Below are 13,867 nucleotides of genomic sequence, written 5' to 3'. Positions count from 1 at the left end.
CAGGTCTCATTCCTTATCTATCCTCATTCTTGTTCCCTCACTTTTACTGGTGAAGAACCTTGATAGCTTCAGAGGAAGGGTTACTCCCTATGGGAAGTGTTACTCATGGCAGTGTCTTCTTATAACTGAGAGTCAAGGACTCAGTTCTACAAGAAACCCAGCAAATAGCCTTAAAGGTTTGAACTTGAAGCACCTCACAAAGTCGGGGAGGGGGGGATGATTTCTAACAACCAGGAACTATTTTTCCTTCTAAGCTTGAACCTGATTTTCTCTGGACTATGTATAAAGGGAAAAATATGCTACAGACAGGGGGAGGGATATTTTGGATCAACTGTTCTTATTGCACATTAATAAGTGCCCCTTTCTAAATGCTACTGAAGACAAGCTGACTGAAGATTAATTGACTAAATGATTCTCCACCTATAATCTTGGCGAGTGAAGCACACCAATGAGGACTTAAGCTAATGGCATTTGGTTATCAGCCCTAAAGAGTTCTCTTTGGGGCAACTTCGAAAATTCTGAAGTGTAGATGTACTCAGCCAAGCTCTGGGAACCCTAGCCATCAATAAGAGTGGGAATTTATATGTTAACATTTGCATTTCTCTATCCCATCCCTTATACAGCATCTTCATTTTCTTTTCTCAATTGTATTCATGATTACTCCCAAATTATACTCAATGTATAACCACCTCTCTCCTCCTCCCCCCATTGCCGACATTCATCTCAGGACCAGAAATTGATACTTATGGCTCTTTCCTGTGCTATTGACAACTTAGACTCTTTCCCCAGATCCTTGTAGTCCTTAAGCCTCTTCTCACACTTGAAGCCTAATCTAGGTTCATCCTCTCACGCTCTAAGGACACTTGTTCCTTTCACTCTGCTCTAGGAAAATCCATTTAATTATAAACATTTCCCCTAAGCCCTTGACCTTTTCCTCAAGAGCTTCTTCTACCTCCCAACATGAAGTTATACCTGAAGATGCTCCTTTAAACACTCTTTCTAATTCGGCCTAGTGCTTTGCTCACTTCCTCTGACTCTTGACAAAATTGGGGAAGGGGGTCCTTTGGCATGATCCTGCCTCCCCTTTGCTGTTCCCAGATTATTGCTTTGTTACTATCACCATGGAAATTTCCTTTGAGATTCATACCTTGAGACTCTTCCAGCTTCTCTTCTCCCTTGTTGCTGCTATCTACCTATTAGTGGGTAGAATGTTGGGCTTGTGGTCAGGAAGAACTGAATTCAAATCCTATTTGAGACATTTACTAGCTGGATCACCTTGGGTGAGTGTAACAGTAAGGTATTATGGGCTGTGCAGCACTTATAATTCATTTCACGGATTTGGATCTGTACCCACAAAGACATGTTCGCACTTTTCTTAGCTTGTAAATGATTTAATAATGGTAATAATCATAAACATACATGTCCATAAATGTGATTACATGATTACACAATCTCAGAAGCAAAGACTATTAATAGAAAGATAGAGAGATAAAGAAGAAGAAATACATCACCAATCCGAGGAAGCACCGACTCCTGAACATCTGGATGGGGGAGTCCTGTATCACAGCCCTCGGGGTCTCTGTTGGGAAAGTCCCTATGGCGAGCATCCTCTCTGAGGGAGACTCCCAAAATCACTTTCCTAAGAAAGACTCTTCATCATCCTTACACAAAGAAAGCAGGGAGCCAAGGAATAAGTGACTAATCCTAAGGCCCTGAGAGTTTTGGCCAAAACTCTCTGATCTCAAGAACAATCTTTGTTATGTCAAAAAATATCTCGGAGTCAATACTCAGGGACTGACCAAGTCCCTAGATGTTTACCTCAAGACCTGTTTTTAAGCAATAGTTTCCCAAGGTGGGTCTGGGTTGAAACAAATCTCAGAACAATACTTTGGGGAAGTTCCTTGTCCCTTGGCTTGGGCTGAGGGTAGGGAAGGTCTTATACATTAATTCTTCAGTGAGTTACTTAGTCTGTTGTCATACCTCCCCTGTAAAATGGGGTGACATTAGCACCTACTTCACAGGGCTGTTGTGAGGATCAAATGAGATCACATATTCAAAGTACTTTATAAACTTCAATGTGCTATGTGTTAGATATTATTATTACAGACCATGTTTCCAGCTTCCTTGTCTAGCTCACAGTCCTCTAACCATCTCACAATGGCAGATGGTTTGCATCTATGCAGTGAGGTTCAAGTCTCAGAAACAAGTTTTTGACTTGTCTCCTTGTCGGTATATTGTTTCACACAGCGCTGAACCCAATTACAGCACTCTATTCAGTAACGTATCATAACTCAAACAGGATGTAACATAATGTGTTGGTTCTGTGTGTGTATGGGGGGCGGTGAGTCCTATGTTTGGATGGTTCAAGACCATGTCATTAACGTGACTTCATACACTCTCTAACTAGGTACAGCAGTGGTCTTGAAATAGCAATGTGACTGTAGCACAAACCTGTACAGAGTGATAAGAAACAACCACCTGCAAGCACATGGGCATACAATACTATACATCTCCCAGGAACATCACAATGATATGATAGAATATGTTGGCTTCGGTTACTCCTGCCTAGCACTATTTCTTCATCAAAACTACTCTTGTTCATTCCTATGGTAGAGAATGTTTTTCAGGTGGACAGGCTTATTTTCAGGAAGACTGGTATGAGGTTATTCAAGCATATTTAAAGGAGATTAACCTGTGTAGAAATCTAAAAAAAAAACTGAGGGGAAAAGATTAACGGACAACATTTTGGTGAGGATCAAAGGAAGGAGGAACTGAGGTAATATAGGGGAATCAGTAACCACAGGCCATCAGATCAGCAAATTTTATTGGATGATAAGTTTCTGACCCACTTCACAAAGCTCGTGTGCAGGCAGAGTTTAGTTATGATGGGGAAATTTCAGTTATCCAGATATCTGCTAGAAGTCTTTGTTCAAAGCAGAGCAACTGAATTTTTTTTTGTCTTGCCTTAATGATAATTTTGTCTTTCAGAAGATGGAGCAAAGAGGGGGTACTATTTTTATAAACCTGATCACTACCAATAAATATGAATTAGAGATGAACAGAACTTTGGGAGTAAGAAAAAAGTGCCATGTCAAATTTAGTGATAGTACAACGGGGAATTCCAGGCTTTCTGTGTGTATGTGTATGTGTGTGCATGCGTATGTGTGCATGCACATACATGTGTGAGTAAAATGCCATGTCAAATTTAGTGATAGTAAAGAGGTGAATTCCAGGCTCTGTGTGTGTGCATATTTATGTAATGCAAATATTTTGCAAATATGAAGATAGAAGATGTTATTATGTATCATTCATACTCTCACTGTTAGACTGTATCCTATAAATCTCTCTCACTTTCATTCTAGATTTCTGCATAGATTTCTTTGCCATTTTCTTCTTAGCCTGCTGCATGCCTGGGATAGGAGTTGCTCAGTCAGGCTAGGGTGAGATCAGAGCAAGAGGGTTTGATGATATGCTAATTTTACAGTCCCCACTCCTTAAATAGAATGAGTTCTGTTGCTTTGGAACCAGTCACTGGTGCTGAGTGATTGGTGAATTGACTCTGGCCTTAGCTTCTAAGCCACGACCCAAAGGACCGGTGTTTCAGAGAGAGGGAGAAAGAGAGAGAGTGAGAGAGTGGTGAGTGCCATTTTCCCCATTCATTTTTTTATTTCTCCAACAAGCTAAAGCTTTCTACTCTAGCTTTGCTGATGAGGTTGACTCCTCATGGGAATGGTAATAAGGAAGATACTGGGTGACTTCAGTGTCTTCATTCCTATTCCATGTATTTTTCTATCATGTGCACAGAGGAAATTGTTACGGATTTTCAGAAAGCAAGAGGAGGGTTAGGGAGAAGGAAAAGACATTTGCCCCAACCCCAAAGACTTGGGTGAGTGTAACAGTAAAGTGTTATGGGCTGTGCAGCACTTACAATTTGTTTCACAGGTTTGGATCTGTACTCACAAAGGAAAATCCATTTAATCATAAACATTTCCCATTAAACTTTGCTGCCTATTTCCCCCTTAACTGCAAAGTAACAGCAGGATGGAGACACTCATTTTCTGTTCATTTTCTTTGTTTCACTCACAAAATAATATATACCACCACAAGATTCTGTTCTCCATCCTCTTCTTTGACAACATTCTGTCCCTTAGTGATATTATCACCAAAGCTTCAGTGATCACTTTATGGTATATTTTACTACTAGAATCATAGAATTTAGAGATTTTATTACACCGAATTGCTTTTTCATGAATAGATCCTTAATCTATCCAATTTGATTTCTTTCCTGAGCTCTGATCCTGTATTTCGGTTGGCCTGCTGGGTAACCCTTGTATCTCACAGGTATATAAACTTATCATGTCTAACACTCAACTCATCTTCCCCTCAAAACCTATCCATTTCCTTGACTCTCTTTTCTTGTCTTGTCTTTCTGTTTCTGTCTTTTGTCTTTCCTTTTTTCTCCTCTCCTCCCATTCTTTTGCCTTCTGTAGGACCTTTAATTTCATTGGTGAATGACAGTAATTCTATAAGTGCAGACCAATACCTGTTCATGATTTATTGTTGTAGATTTGCTCAGGGCAAATGAAATATTTAGGTGACTTACCTAGGATGAAACAGCTAGGATGTCAGTACTATTTTTCCAGTTACTTAGACTTTTAATTTTGGAGCCTGTCTTTTTGCAGATATGTTTGGAGAGTGATGATGACCTTGGCTAGGGCAATCTTAGTAGGAATGAATACCTTCACTTTGAATGGTATTTCAGGGGAAGACAACAGTTCATTTGAAAAAGATCTGCGAGTTTTTATTAAACTGAGCTTCAAGTGAATCAGCAGTGTGATATGGCAGTCATAAGAGACAATGGAATTTGAGTTGAATAAAGAGGTGTATAGTATCCAGAAGGAGGGAGATGCTGGCCCCCACTGTGGCCACCCAGACCACATCTAGAGCTCTAATAAGAAGGAAAGAAGGAAGGAAAGGAAGAAAGATAAAGAAGGAAGAAAAAGAAAGAAAGAAAGAAAGAAAGAAAGAAAGAAAGAAAGAAAGAAAGAAAGAAAGAAAGAAAGAGAGACAGAAAAAGAAAGGAAAAAATAGCATGCTTCACTCTGTATTCAGACAATATCAGTTCTTTCTCTGGGTGGATAGTATGCTTCATCATTCATTCTTTGGGATTGTCTTGGATCATCGTATTGCTGAGAATAGCTAAGTCATTCACAATTCTTCATCGTACAACATTGCTGTTACTCTTTATAATGTTCTCCTGATTCTGCTCACTTCACTTTGCATCAGTTTATGTCTTTCCAGGTTTTTCTGAAATCACACTGCTTGTCATTTCTTATAGCACAATAATATTCCATCACAATCATATACCACAGCTTTCAACAAGTATTTATTAAATATTATAATTCAGGCACTCTGTTAGGTACTGAGGAGGATACAAAACAAAAATGAAACAAACAGCTGAGTGTATGTAATAACATTTGTACAGAGAAGTAAATGTGAAACATACACAAAGTCAATACAATACAATTTCAGGGAGGCATAGGGCATTATAACATAGCTAGTAGCTATTATCTATATGCATATATATCATATCATAGCTCTCATATCCATTGCATTATTGTTAGAAGAGTCTTGTGTTTATCTCCTCATATTTTTCTGGCAATGCCAGGGCTTTCTGTTCCAATTTCTGACCAAAAATCATGGAGACCACTCTGAGAAATGTTCTGATGAAAATCCTTGAGGACCTTATAGAAGAGGAACTCAAGAAGTTCAAATTCCAGCTGGAAGATCCACCTTTGAAGGAGTTTGGCCCCATGCCCCGGGGCCAGCTGCACCCTGCCCAACCTGTGGATTTGGTAGAATTGCTGATTGGACACTACGGGGTAAACTATGCAGTAGAAGTGACCAAAGCAGTTCTTGAAATCATAAATCATCGAGACTTGGCTGAGAAACTGGATCAAGCCATTGAGAAAGGTGAGTCCAGGCCTGAATAGAAGCCTCAACCCTCACTTGGGGTCCCCACCCCATTCTTCTCTCTTTAGAGATGGAAAAACAAAACAAACCCAAACAAAACCAAACAAAAGAAACCTTTTCTTTCTCAGCTGGAGATTCTAGCTACCCCTTGGTTAACTCCTTAATAAAACAAAGATAATTTGTTTGATTTGAAGTCATCTCAGAAGAGAATCAAAGTTCAAGGCAGAATAGTATAAAGGGAAAAATCAATGGACTCATTCTCATGATATCTGGATTCAAATTTTGCTTTTTCTATTTAATAGCTGTGGACCCATGGGTTACCATTCTGAGTCTCAGTTTCTTCATCAGGAAAATAGGGATGGGTTAAAGGAGATAGTGTATGTGAAACACTTTGCAAACTTTAAAAAAAAAAGCAAAGTTTGCATGTCAGCTATTTTTCTTTGGACTTATTTTCTCAGGGTCTCTCCTACCAAATTAAGCTTTCTGATTCTTCCTGAATTAGCTTTCCTGAAACTCTGCCCACAACATGAAGTAGTACAACTTCACATTTACTATGTATGGCTGCCTCAGGTTTTCCAAGCACTTTCTCACAACTCTGTGAGGTGTGTGAGTCCCAGATTAGGTTCCACATTTTACAGGTGAGTAAGCTGAGACTCAGAGAAATTAAGTGATTAACCAAAGGTTATTCAGCTGGCAAGAGTAAAAACTGACATTTCAACTCTACAAGCAGTCCAATTCAATAAATGATTGTAAATATTACTATGTGCCAGGCACAGTACTAGGTGCTTGGGATACAAAATGCCAAAAGGGAAACAGTTCCTGCCCTCAAGGAACATGAGTATGAGTACATATGAGGGGCAGCTAGGTGGTGCAGTGGATAAAGCCCCGGCCTTGGGGTCAGGAGTACCTAAGTTCAAATCCAGCCTCTGACACTTGACACTTACTAGCTGTGTGACCTTGCGCAAGTCACTTAACTCTGATTGCCTCATCCAAAAAAATAAAAAAAAAAGAAAAAGAAAAAGAACATAAGATAAAAATAGATAAATAAAAATAAATCTTTAGGGTCAGCTAGGTGGTGCAGTGGATACAGTACTGGCCCTGAAGTCAGGAGGACCTGAGTTCAAATTTGGCCTCACACCAAACACTTGACACTTACTAGCTATGTGACCCTGGGAAAGTGACTTAACCCCAATTGCCAAAAAAATAAAAGAGTACATGTGAACCTAGATCTCCTTTACCCAAGTCTCAGCCTTCATTTCAGTTGTTTTAAAGTTGTATCCAATTTTTTTTTGTCTACATTTGGGGTTTTCTTGGTACAGATACTGGAGTGGCTTGGCATTTTCTTCTCCAGATTATCTTACAGATAAAGAAACTGAGGCAAAGAGGCTTAAGTGACTTGTCCAGGGTCCCATAGTAAGTGTCTGAGGTCAGATTTGAACTCATGAAGATGAGTCTTCCTGACTCCAGGCCTGGTACTTTACTCAATGAGCCACCTAGCTGCCCTCATTCAAGTTTTGACCACTTCATACCTAGCTGATCTGTAAGAATAGGATGGGGCAATTAGAGAATCATTCTTTATGCCAATATAAATCCCTCACTATAACTAACCCAACTGTATGCCTCATTCCCAGAGTGCGCATACTCAGGAGCTCAGCAGAGTACATGGCACACAGTAGGCAATTAATAAATGCTAGTTTACTGTCTATCACAGAGCTACATTTTCCTGTTATGTCTTGAACTCCTGGATATATAGGAATCTTCTAAGTCTAATGCCTGGGGCTGAGGTGGGCTATATAATGTCTGCCTTTTCTTTTTCTATGTTCCAGCAGAGAGTAGGATAAGGAGAGACATGATTCCTAGTACACTAAGTGTGTATTTGGGGATGGGGAGAGTAGAATATGGAAAAGTGAGTCTGTTTCTATGCTTGTGTGGGATTAAATGTGTGTGTGTGTGTGTGTGTGTGTGTGTGTGTGTGTGTGTGTGTGTTGTGGTTTTTGTTGAGGACATACTCCAAGATCTTCTAAGAAACCACTGCTTTCCCGCTGTTCCTAAACTCTGTCACCTCATCCTGCTTCCTTTGCCCATAGTTTGCCATTTCATTCGCAGCACCCTTCCTGTTTTTTCAACAATCCCTAGCCCTGGGTTTTTGGTTTTGATGCTTTCTCTGACAAATCAAGGCAGTGGAGACCTGCTTCCCACCCCTCTTGAGCTAGTGGATACTGTCCTTAGAGGGTGATCAAATAAGACTTATCCAGGAAATAAGCAGGAACAGGAAGTTAGTAGTAGAGTAAATCCTACATTTGGGAGCATCTGCTTCCTCAGTAAAGTGATCAATATTTCCCCCTTGAAGCCCATGGCCAAGTGAGCTGAGGAGGAACCACAGAATCTCTATAACTTATTTTTATTTCCTCTGCAGCTGTAAAATCCCAAAAAACAAAAGATTCTGACCAGGATGATCAGGGACCAGAGGATCCCAGCAGAAAGCAACAAAAAGAAAACCTAGCTGCACAGCCTCTTGGAGAAGCAGCAATCAATGGTAAATTAAGTTTCCTGAATTAGGTGGTAATGCCATTCCCAGAATGGCAATGCTCTAGTCAGTGTCATGCTCACTGGGACTCGCCCCTGACCACTAATTATTTCTTTCCTTCAACTGAGCTTGTAATCTGAGACCAGATAGGATGGTTCCATTGGGGGTAATCATATTCCAAAGGTGCTGGCTCAGTCAGTAAGTGAGGGGAAAAGGGCAAAAGACAGGTGTTAAATTAGGAAGTGGTAGGACTCAGAGAAAAAAATGCTGCTGCTACTGATGGTGGTGGTGGTGGTGATGATGATGACGATGATGATGTGTATGTGTGTTGGGGGGCAGACACATGTAGCAGTAAGGAGCTCAGGAAAATGTGTGAGAGAACCAGTAAGTAAAGGTAAAGTACCTGGCTAGTCAATGGGGCCAAGAGTAGCTAGATGGTGGGGCAATGAACAGGTAAGGAAGCAGATAATGTTGAGAGCTGAGACAATAAAACCAGAGGCACGAAAAGCCTATATATTGCTTTTCTTAAAAAACAAACAAACAAACAACTTTTCAGAGACAATCAATAGCTTAGTAGAGCTATTCTTTGCATTAGGGTATTGGCAAAAATCTGCTAGTTTTAAATCAGACACATCTAGACAAGCAGACTCAAGAAAAAAGGTGGAGTAAAATGTAGAAATGTGTTATTCAATGAAACACCTCATTTAGGCCCCACAGGATAAGAGCCCCTGCTCAGTGAAAAGATGTCTTGCTCAGGTAGTTAACTGTGAGAGTTTACCAGCAAGAACCATAGAGGACTGAGAATCTCAATTTCAATAGGCATGGAAGAAGAGGGGAGTACTCCAATGAGCCACAGAGATTGTGCTAGTATTTTCTAAGGGGTAGAGAAGACACTGAGTGGTGAGGAAACAGAAACATTGGTTATAGTCAGCTTTTTCATGTTTAGTAGTAAAGGAGAGAAGAATGATGGGTGACTGTGCTGGTGAATGCTTAATAACCAGATTCCCCCCAACCCCCAAAAAGTATGCATAACATACTTTTTTGGGGAGGTAATTAATAATCAATTTATTAGGTTAGCTAATAATCAATAAATTGATGGTCAGTAGTTTCTGTCAGTAACCAAAGACCCCTAACAGAGACACTGAATATCTTAAATATTTTTTTTGAAAGGGAATGTCCCTGACAGGAGAAATAAACCCTAAATGGTGGAAATAATTTTTATAATTTTTTAAATTTTTTTCCCCAATTACATGTTAAATCATTTTTAACATTTAAAAATATGTTTTGAGTTCCAAATTAATATCTCTCCCTCTCTTCCCTCCCCTTCCTTGAAATGGTGCACAATACACTTCTAAGTTTAATCTGCTATATTAATATTTTCTCTATCACTTTCTTAAGTCTAGGCAATCAAGAAAACAATAAATCAAGCTCTGACTTATAGTATTTGCCAGTTTTTTAAATGTAATTATTTGCACTGAAAATTTGACAATCTGTTCTCATAAGCTGGTTCGAGCTGGCTCTAGCATAACCCAGTGATGGATCTGTAGCTCTCTTTTCCTCTCCTTTCCAGTCTTCCTCCTTGAAGGGTAACATTCCTCACTCTGCCTCATCCTTGCAAAACTAGGCCCAACACCTCTACTTAGGCAGATCTAGCCCTGTCTGGTAAAATATTTGTTCTGGAAAAAGGAAGGCTGAGCAGTTTCCTTATTGATCCCACACCTCCATACTCACATAACCCACTTTGTCTGCCTAACAAGTTAGATCTTGCTTTTCTTTCTTTGAACTAAAACTTGCCATATCTTTCCCTGTCCATCACTGATCACTTTCTGCTTCTCTCCATGAGACTCCACCACGTTGCCTTCTTCAGCATGAATAGAGTTAGTGGAACTTACCCTGTTGTAACCCAGGAGGTGGGGAGGCAGCATGATTTAGTGGAAAACACACTAGCTCTGGAGTCAGAGAATTTGAGTTTGACCTTCCCCCATTCCATACTTCTTGTCCACATTAACCTGGGTAAATCATTGGATCTCCTTAGACCTCAGTTTCCTCACCTGTAAATTGAGAGGTTTGAATTAGCTGGCGTCTGAGGTCCCTTCCAGTTCTTAGTCTGTGATCCTATTTCATGATCAGGGCAAAGATCTCATTATGTCTCTCTCATCATTATCTCTGTCTCTCTGTCTCTATCTCTCTGTCTCTCTCTGTCTCTCTCTCTCTCTCTCTCTCTCTCTCTCTCTCTCTCTCTCTCTCTCTCTCTCTCTCTCTCTCTCTCTCTCTCTCTCTCTCTTTCTCTCTCCTATACCAGCAGGAAAAGGCATATAGGTCTTACAATCACATTGGTCAAGGCTTAGGAAGAGTGAGTGGGTTATTTGGTCAGGATAACTGAGTCTTGGGCTTTTTCTAGGGATATGACCAGCTTCTCTTAATAGTCATGTGGTGGGGGACCCGACCCTGGTCTGGACAATGAAATAAGCTCATTGAAACTTAGTGAAGCATCTGTGTCATGTGCAGATCCTGATTAGAGTTGGATTAAGGAAGGGTTTTGACCAGGTTCATAGCCTGTGCTAAGGGAGGCCCAGCAATAAAGGACAAAATATAAATTCTATTTATTATCTGCTCTGTTGTATTTTGACAGGTAGGGATCTCAGGGGTAATAGAGTTGAATTACATTGTTGGGACAGGGAAAGAAGTAGGATTGGGGCTGGGTATAGAGTTGGGGTTAGCACTAGACGTGGGGCAAGGGTTTTGCCCATTGCTGGTCTTGGACTCCATGTCTCCAAGATAAGCATCTCTCTTATGTGGGAGTCTCCTCCTGTATCTCTGATGTGGGGTCTTCTGTCACTGTCAGATTATCGAGACATCTACGTAGCTCACATGAGAGAAAAGCTGCAGACTATGGATGAAGAAGATGCTCCCTTCAGGCCTGGTCAAGAGTACCTCCAGCTTCAACTGGAACCTCTAAGTCAATGCAATCCAAATAGCACCAGTCTTGAAACCCTGTTCAATTCTATTACAAACACATCCAATGCTCCTCAGACTGTAGTGCTGGAGGGGCCTGCAGGCATAGGAAAGTCAACACTTGCTAAGAAGGTCCTTCAGGGCTGGGCAGCTGGCACCCTGTACCCTGGCAGGTTTGATTATATCTTCTACATTGGCTGCCAAGAGGTGAGCCTTCTGAGGGAAAACAGTGTTGACCATCTCATCACTGTGTTGTGTGGGAATAATAATGCCCCCATTACTGACATTCTCAAGCAACCGCAGAAGCTCCTATTTGTTCTGGATGGCCTTGATGAGCTAAGTTTCCTTTCTGCTGAAGAAAGTCCCAATTTCCATTCTAGAGTCAAGGAAAAGGAATCCGTGTACATCCTTCTGGATGGTTTAATCCAAAAGGAGCTGCTTCCACAGTCAACCCTGCTAATCACAATCAGGCACCCAGCTCAGGAGAAGCTAAGGCCTTGGCTAATGAATTCACGCGTGTTAAAGTGCTAGGCTTCTCCCAGAAGCAGAAGAAGGAGTACTTTGACTTGTATTTCATGAATGGGGACCTGGCAAAGAAGGCCTTTGCTTTTATACAAACAAACAAAGCCATCTCTGATGAATGTTGTGCCCCTCTTGTGTGCTGGATCATCTGCTGCTGGATGAAGCGACGGTTGGAACAAGGAAAGTCTCCCACCAAGGCCCTCCAGAACAGGATTGACATCTACATGGCTTATATTTCCACTTTTCTGCCAACTAAGAAAAGTTTATCCAAGCCCACTCAGCATGTTGCCCTACGAGGCCTGTGCTCTTTGGCCGCGGAAGGCATCCAGAGGCAGAAGATCCTGTTTACAGAGGGAGACCTGAGGAGGCACAGCTTGGATGGGGTGGACATATCCTCAGTCCTGAATGTGAGTTGTTCCCAAGCAGGGCTCGGTGGCACAATGTTGTATAGCTTCAGACATCTTAGCTTCCAGGAGTTCTTCAATGCCATGTTCTACCTGCTGGAGGAGATTTCTGATGAGGAAAGCCAGAATCTGAAGGAGCTGATGGAGAAACAGGAGGCCTCAGGGACTGTGCAGTTTCTCTATGGGCTCCTAAAGAAAGAGAATGAAAAGAATCTGGAGTTAAAGTTCAACCTCCGAGTCTCACTGCCACTAAGGAAGGAGGTGGAGATGTTAAAAGCAAGAGTGGATAGAGTGAAAAATGTTATGTCCCAGATACGTAGAAACTGTGAAGAAAAATTGCCCAATAAGCCATTTTCTGCCTCTTTTCAAATGACCACCAATTCTTGAAAGTTACCATAGACCACTAGGAGCTCTGTTTCTCAGTTGTAAACACACAGCTAAAATCCTAGAGCAACACCCTCATTTCCCTTTATTCTAGTGTCTGGCCCCATCTCCTCCCTCATCACCCATAGCACAGCCAACTTCTTTTTCCTGCAACCAGGACCCTATCCCCATTCACAGCCACTCCATCCCATGTTTCATCACCTTCTGTGTCCAACTGGTAGTCTATTCCCCTAGCACATACACATAAACACACATGTATGCGAACACAGTCATACACACTCAGCCATGGACACAGACATACATAAGCATAGTCATATCATATATATATGAGTACATATATATACACACACACATATATATATAAATACATACATACATATATACATATCTGGACATATATACAAGATATATAGATGGATAGACAGATAGAAATAGACATATACATAATAGATGTAGACCGTTGGGCATATAATCATACAAACATATCAAATTATAAAATAGAACACATAAAGGTAAGAGACATAGTTAATGCATTGAGTGACAAAGTTGGGAGCCAAAAAGATCTCAACAGGTTAGGACACTGGGTAAAAATAAAACATGATGAAAAGGCCTGGACCCAAGCTTCAGAAATATAAGATAGAGGAGGCATGGCTAGTTAGGAATTTGGAAGAAATCTGCGTGTGTGTTTTTTTAATTGGATTGTAAGCTCAGTATGAATCAACCAGTGTATTTTGGCAGTAAAAAAAATCTGGTAGAAATCTGGACTCCATTAAATGAGGCATAGCTGTGACTAGAAAAGAGGGGACAATCTCATTGTACTCTTCCCTAGTCAGACCACATCTGGATCATTGGACCCAGTTTTGAGTCTGCTGTTTTAGTAAGATATTTAATAAAGTGGAGAGTATTCAGAGGACAACCAGGATAGAAAAGGAACTCCAGTATGAGTACAAGAATTGGTTGAAGGATCCAGACCTGTTTGGCCTGAAGAACAAAGGTGTAGGAGAAAGATAATAGCTGTCATCAATTCCTTGAAAGGCTATTGTATGGAATAGGGATTAATTTTGTCAACTGGGCTCCAAAGGTCAGAACCAGGAACTGTGGG

General features: G+C 40.8%; 1 protein-coding gene across 1 annotated transcript; it reads left to right on the top strand.

The window, feature by feature from the left end:
- Window positions 1-5,699: 5,699 nt before the first annotated feature.
- On the top strand, window positions 5,700-12,768 carry LOC144454483 (NACHT, LRR and PYD domains-containing protein 10-like). Its single transcript, XM_078146619.1, is given in 4 exon segments — window positions 5,700-5,973; window positions 8,390-8,509; window positions 11,346-11,969; window positions 11,972-12,768. Coding segments are annotated over 4 exon segments (1,815 nt in total).
- Window positions 12,769-13,867: the final 1,099 nt, after the last annotated feature.

Source organism: Phascolarctos cinereus, unplaced genomic scaffold (assembly GCF_003287225.1).
Source record: "Phascolarctos cinereus isolate Bilbo 61053 unplaced genomic scaffold, phaCin_HiC Scaffold_726;HRSCAF=1367, whole genome shotgun sequence".
NCBI classification, from domain to species: domain Eukaryota; kingdom Metazoa; phylum Chordata; class Mammalia; order Diprotodontia; family Phascolarctidae; genus Phascolarctos; species Phascolarctos cinereus.
The sequence above is the reverse complement of the archived record's forward strand: the minus strand, read 5'-3'. Positions and strand labels throughout refer to the sequence as shown.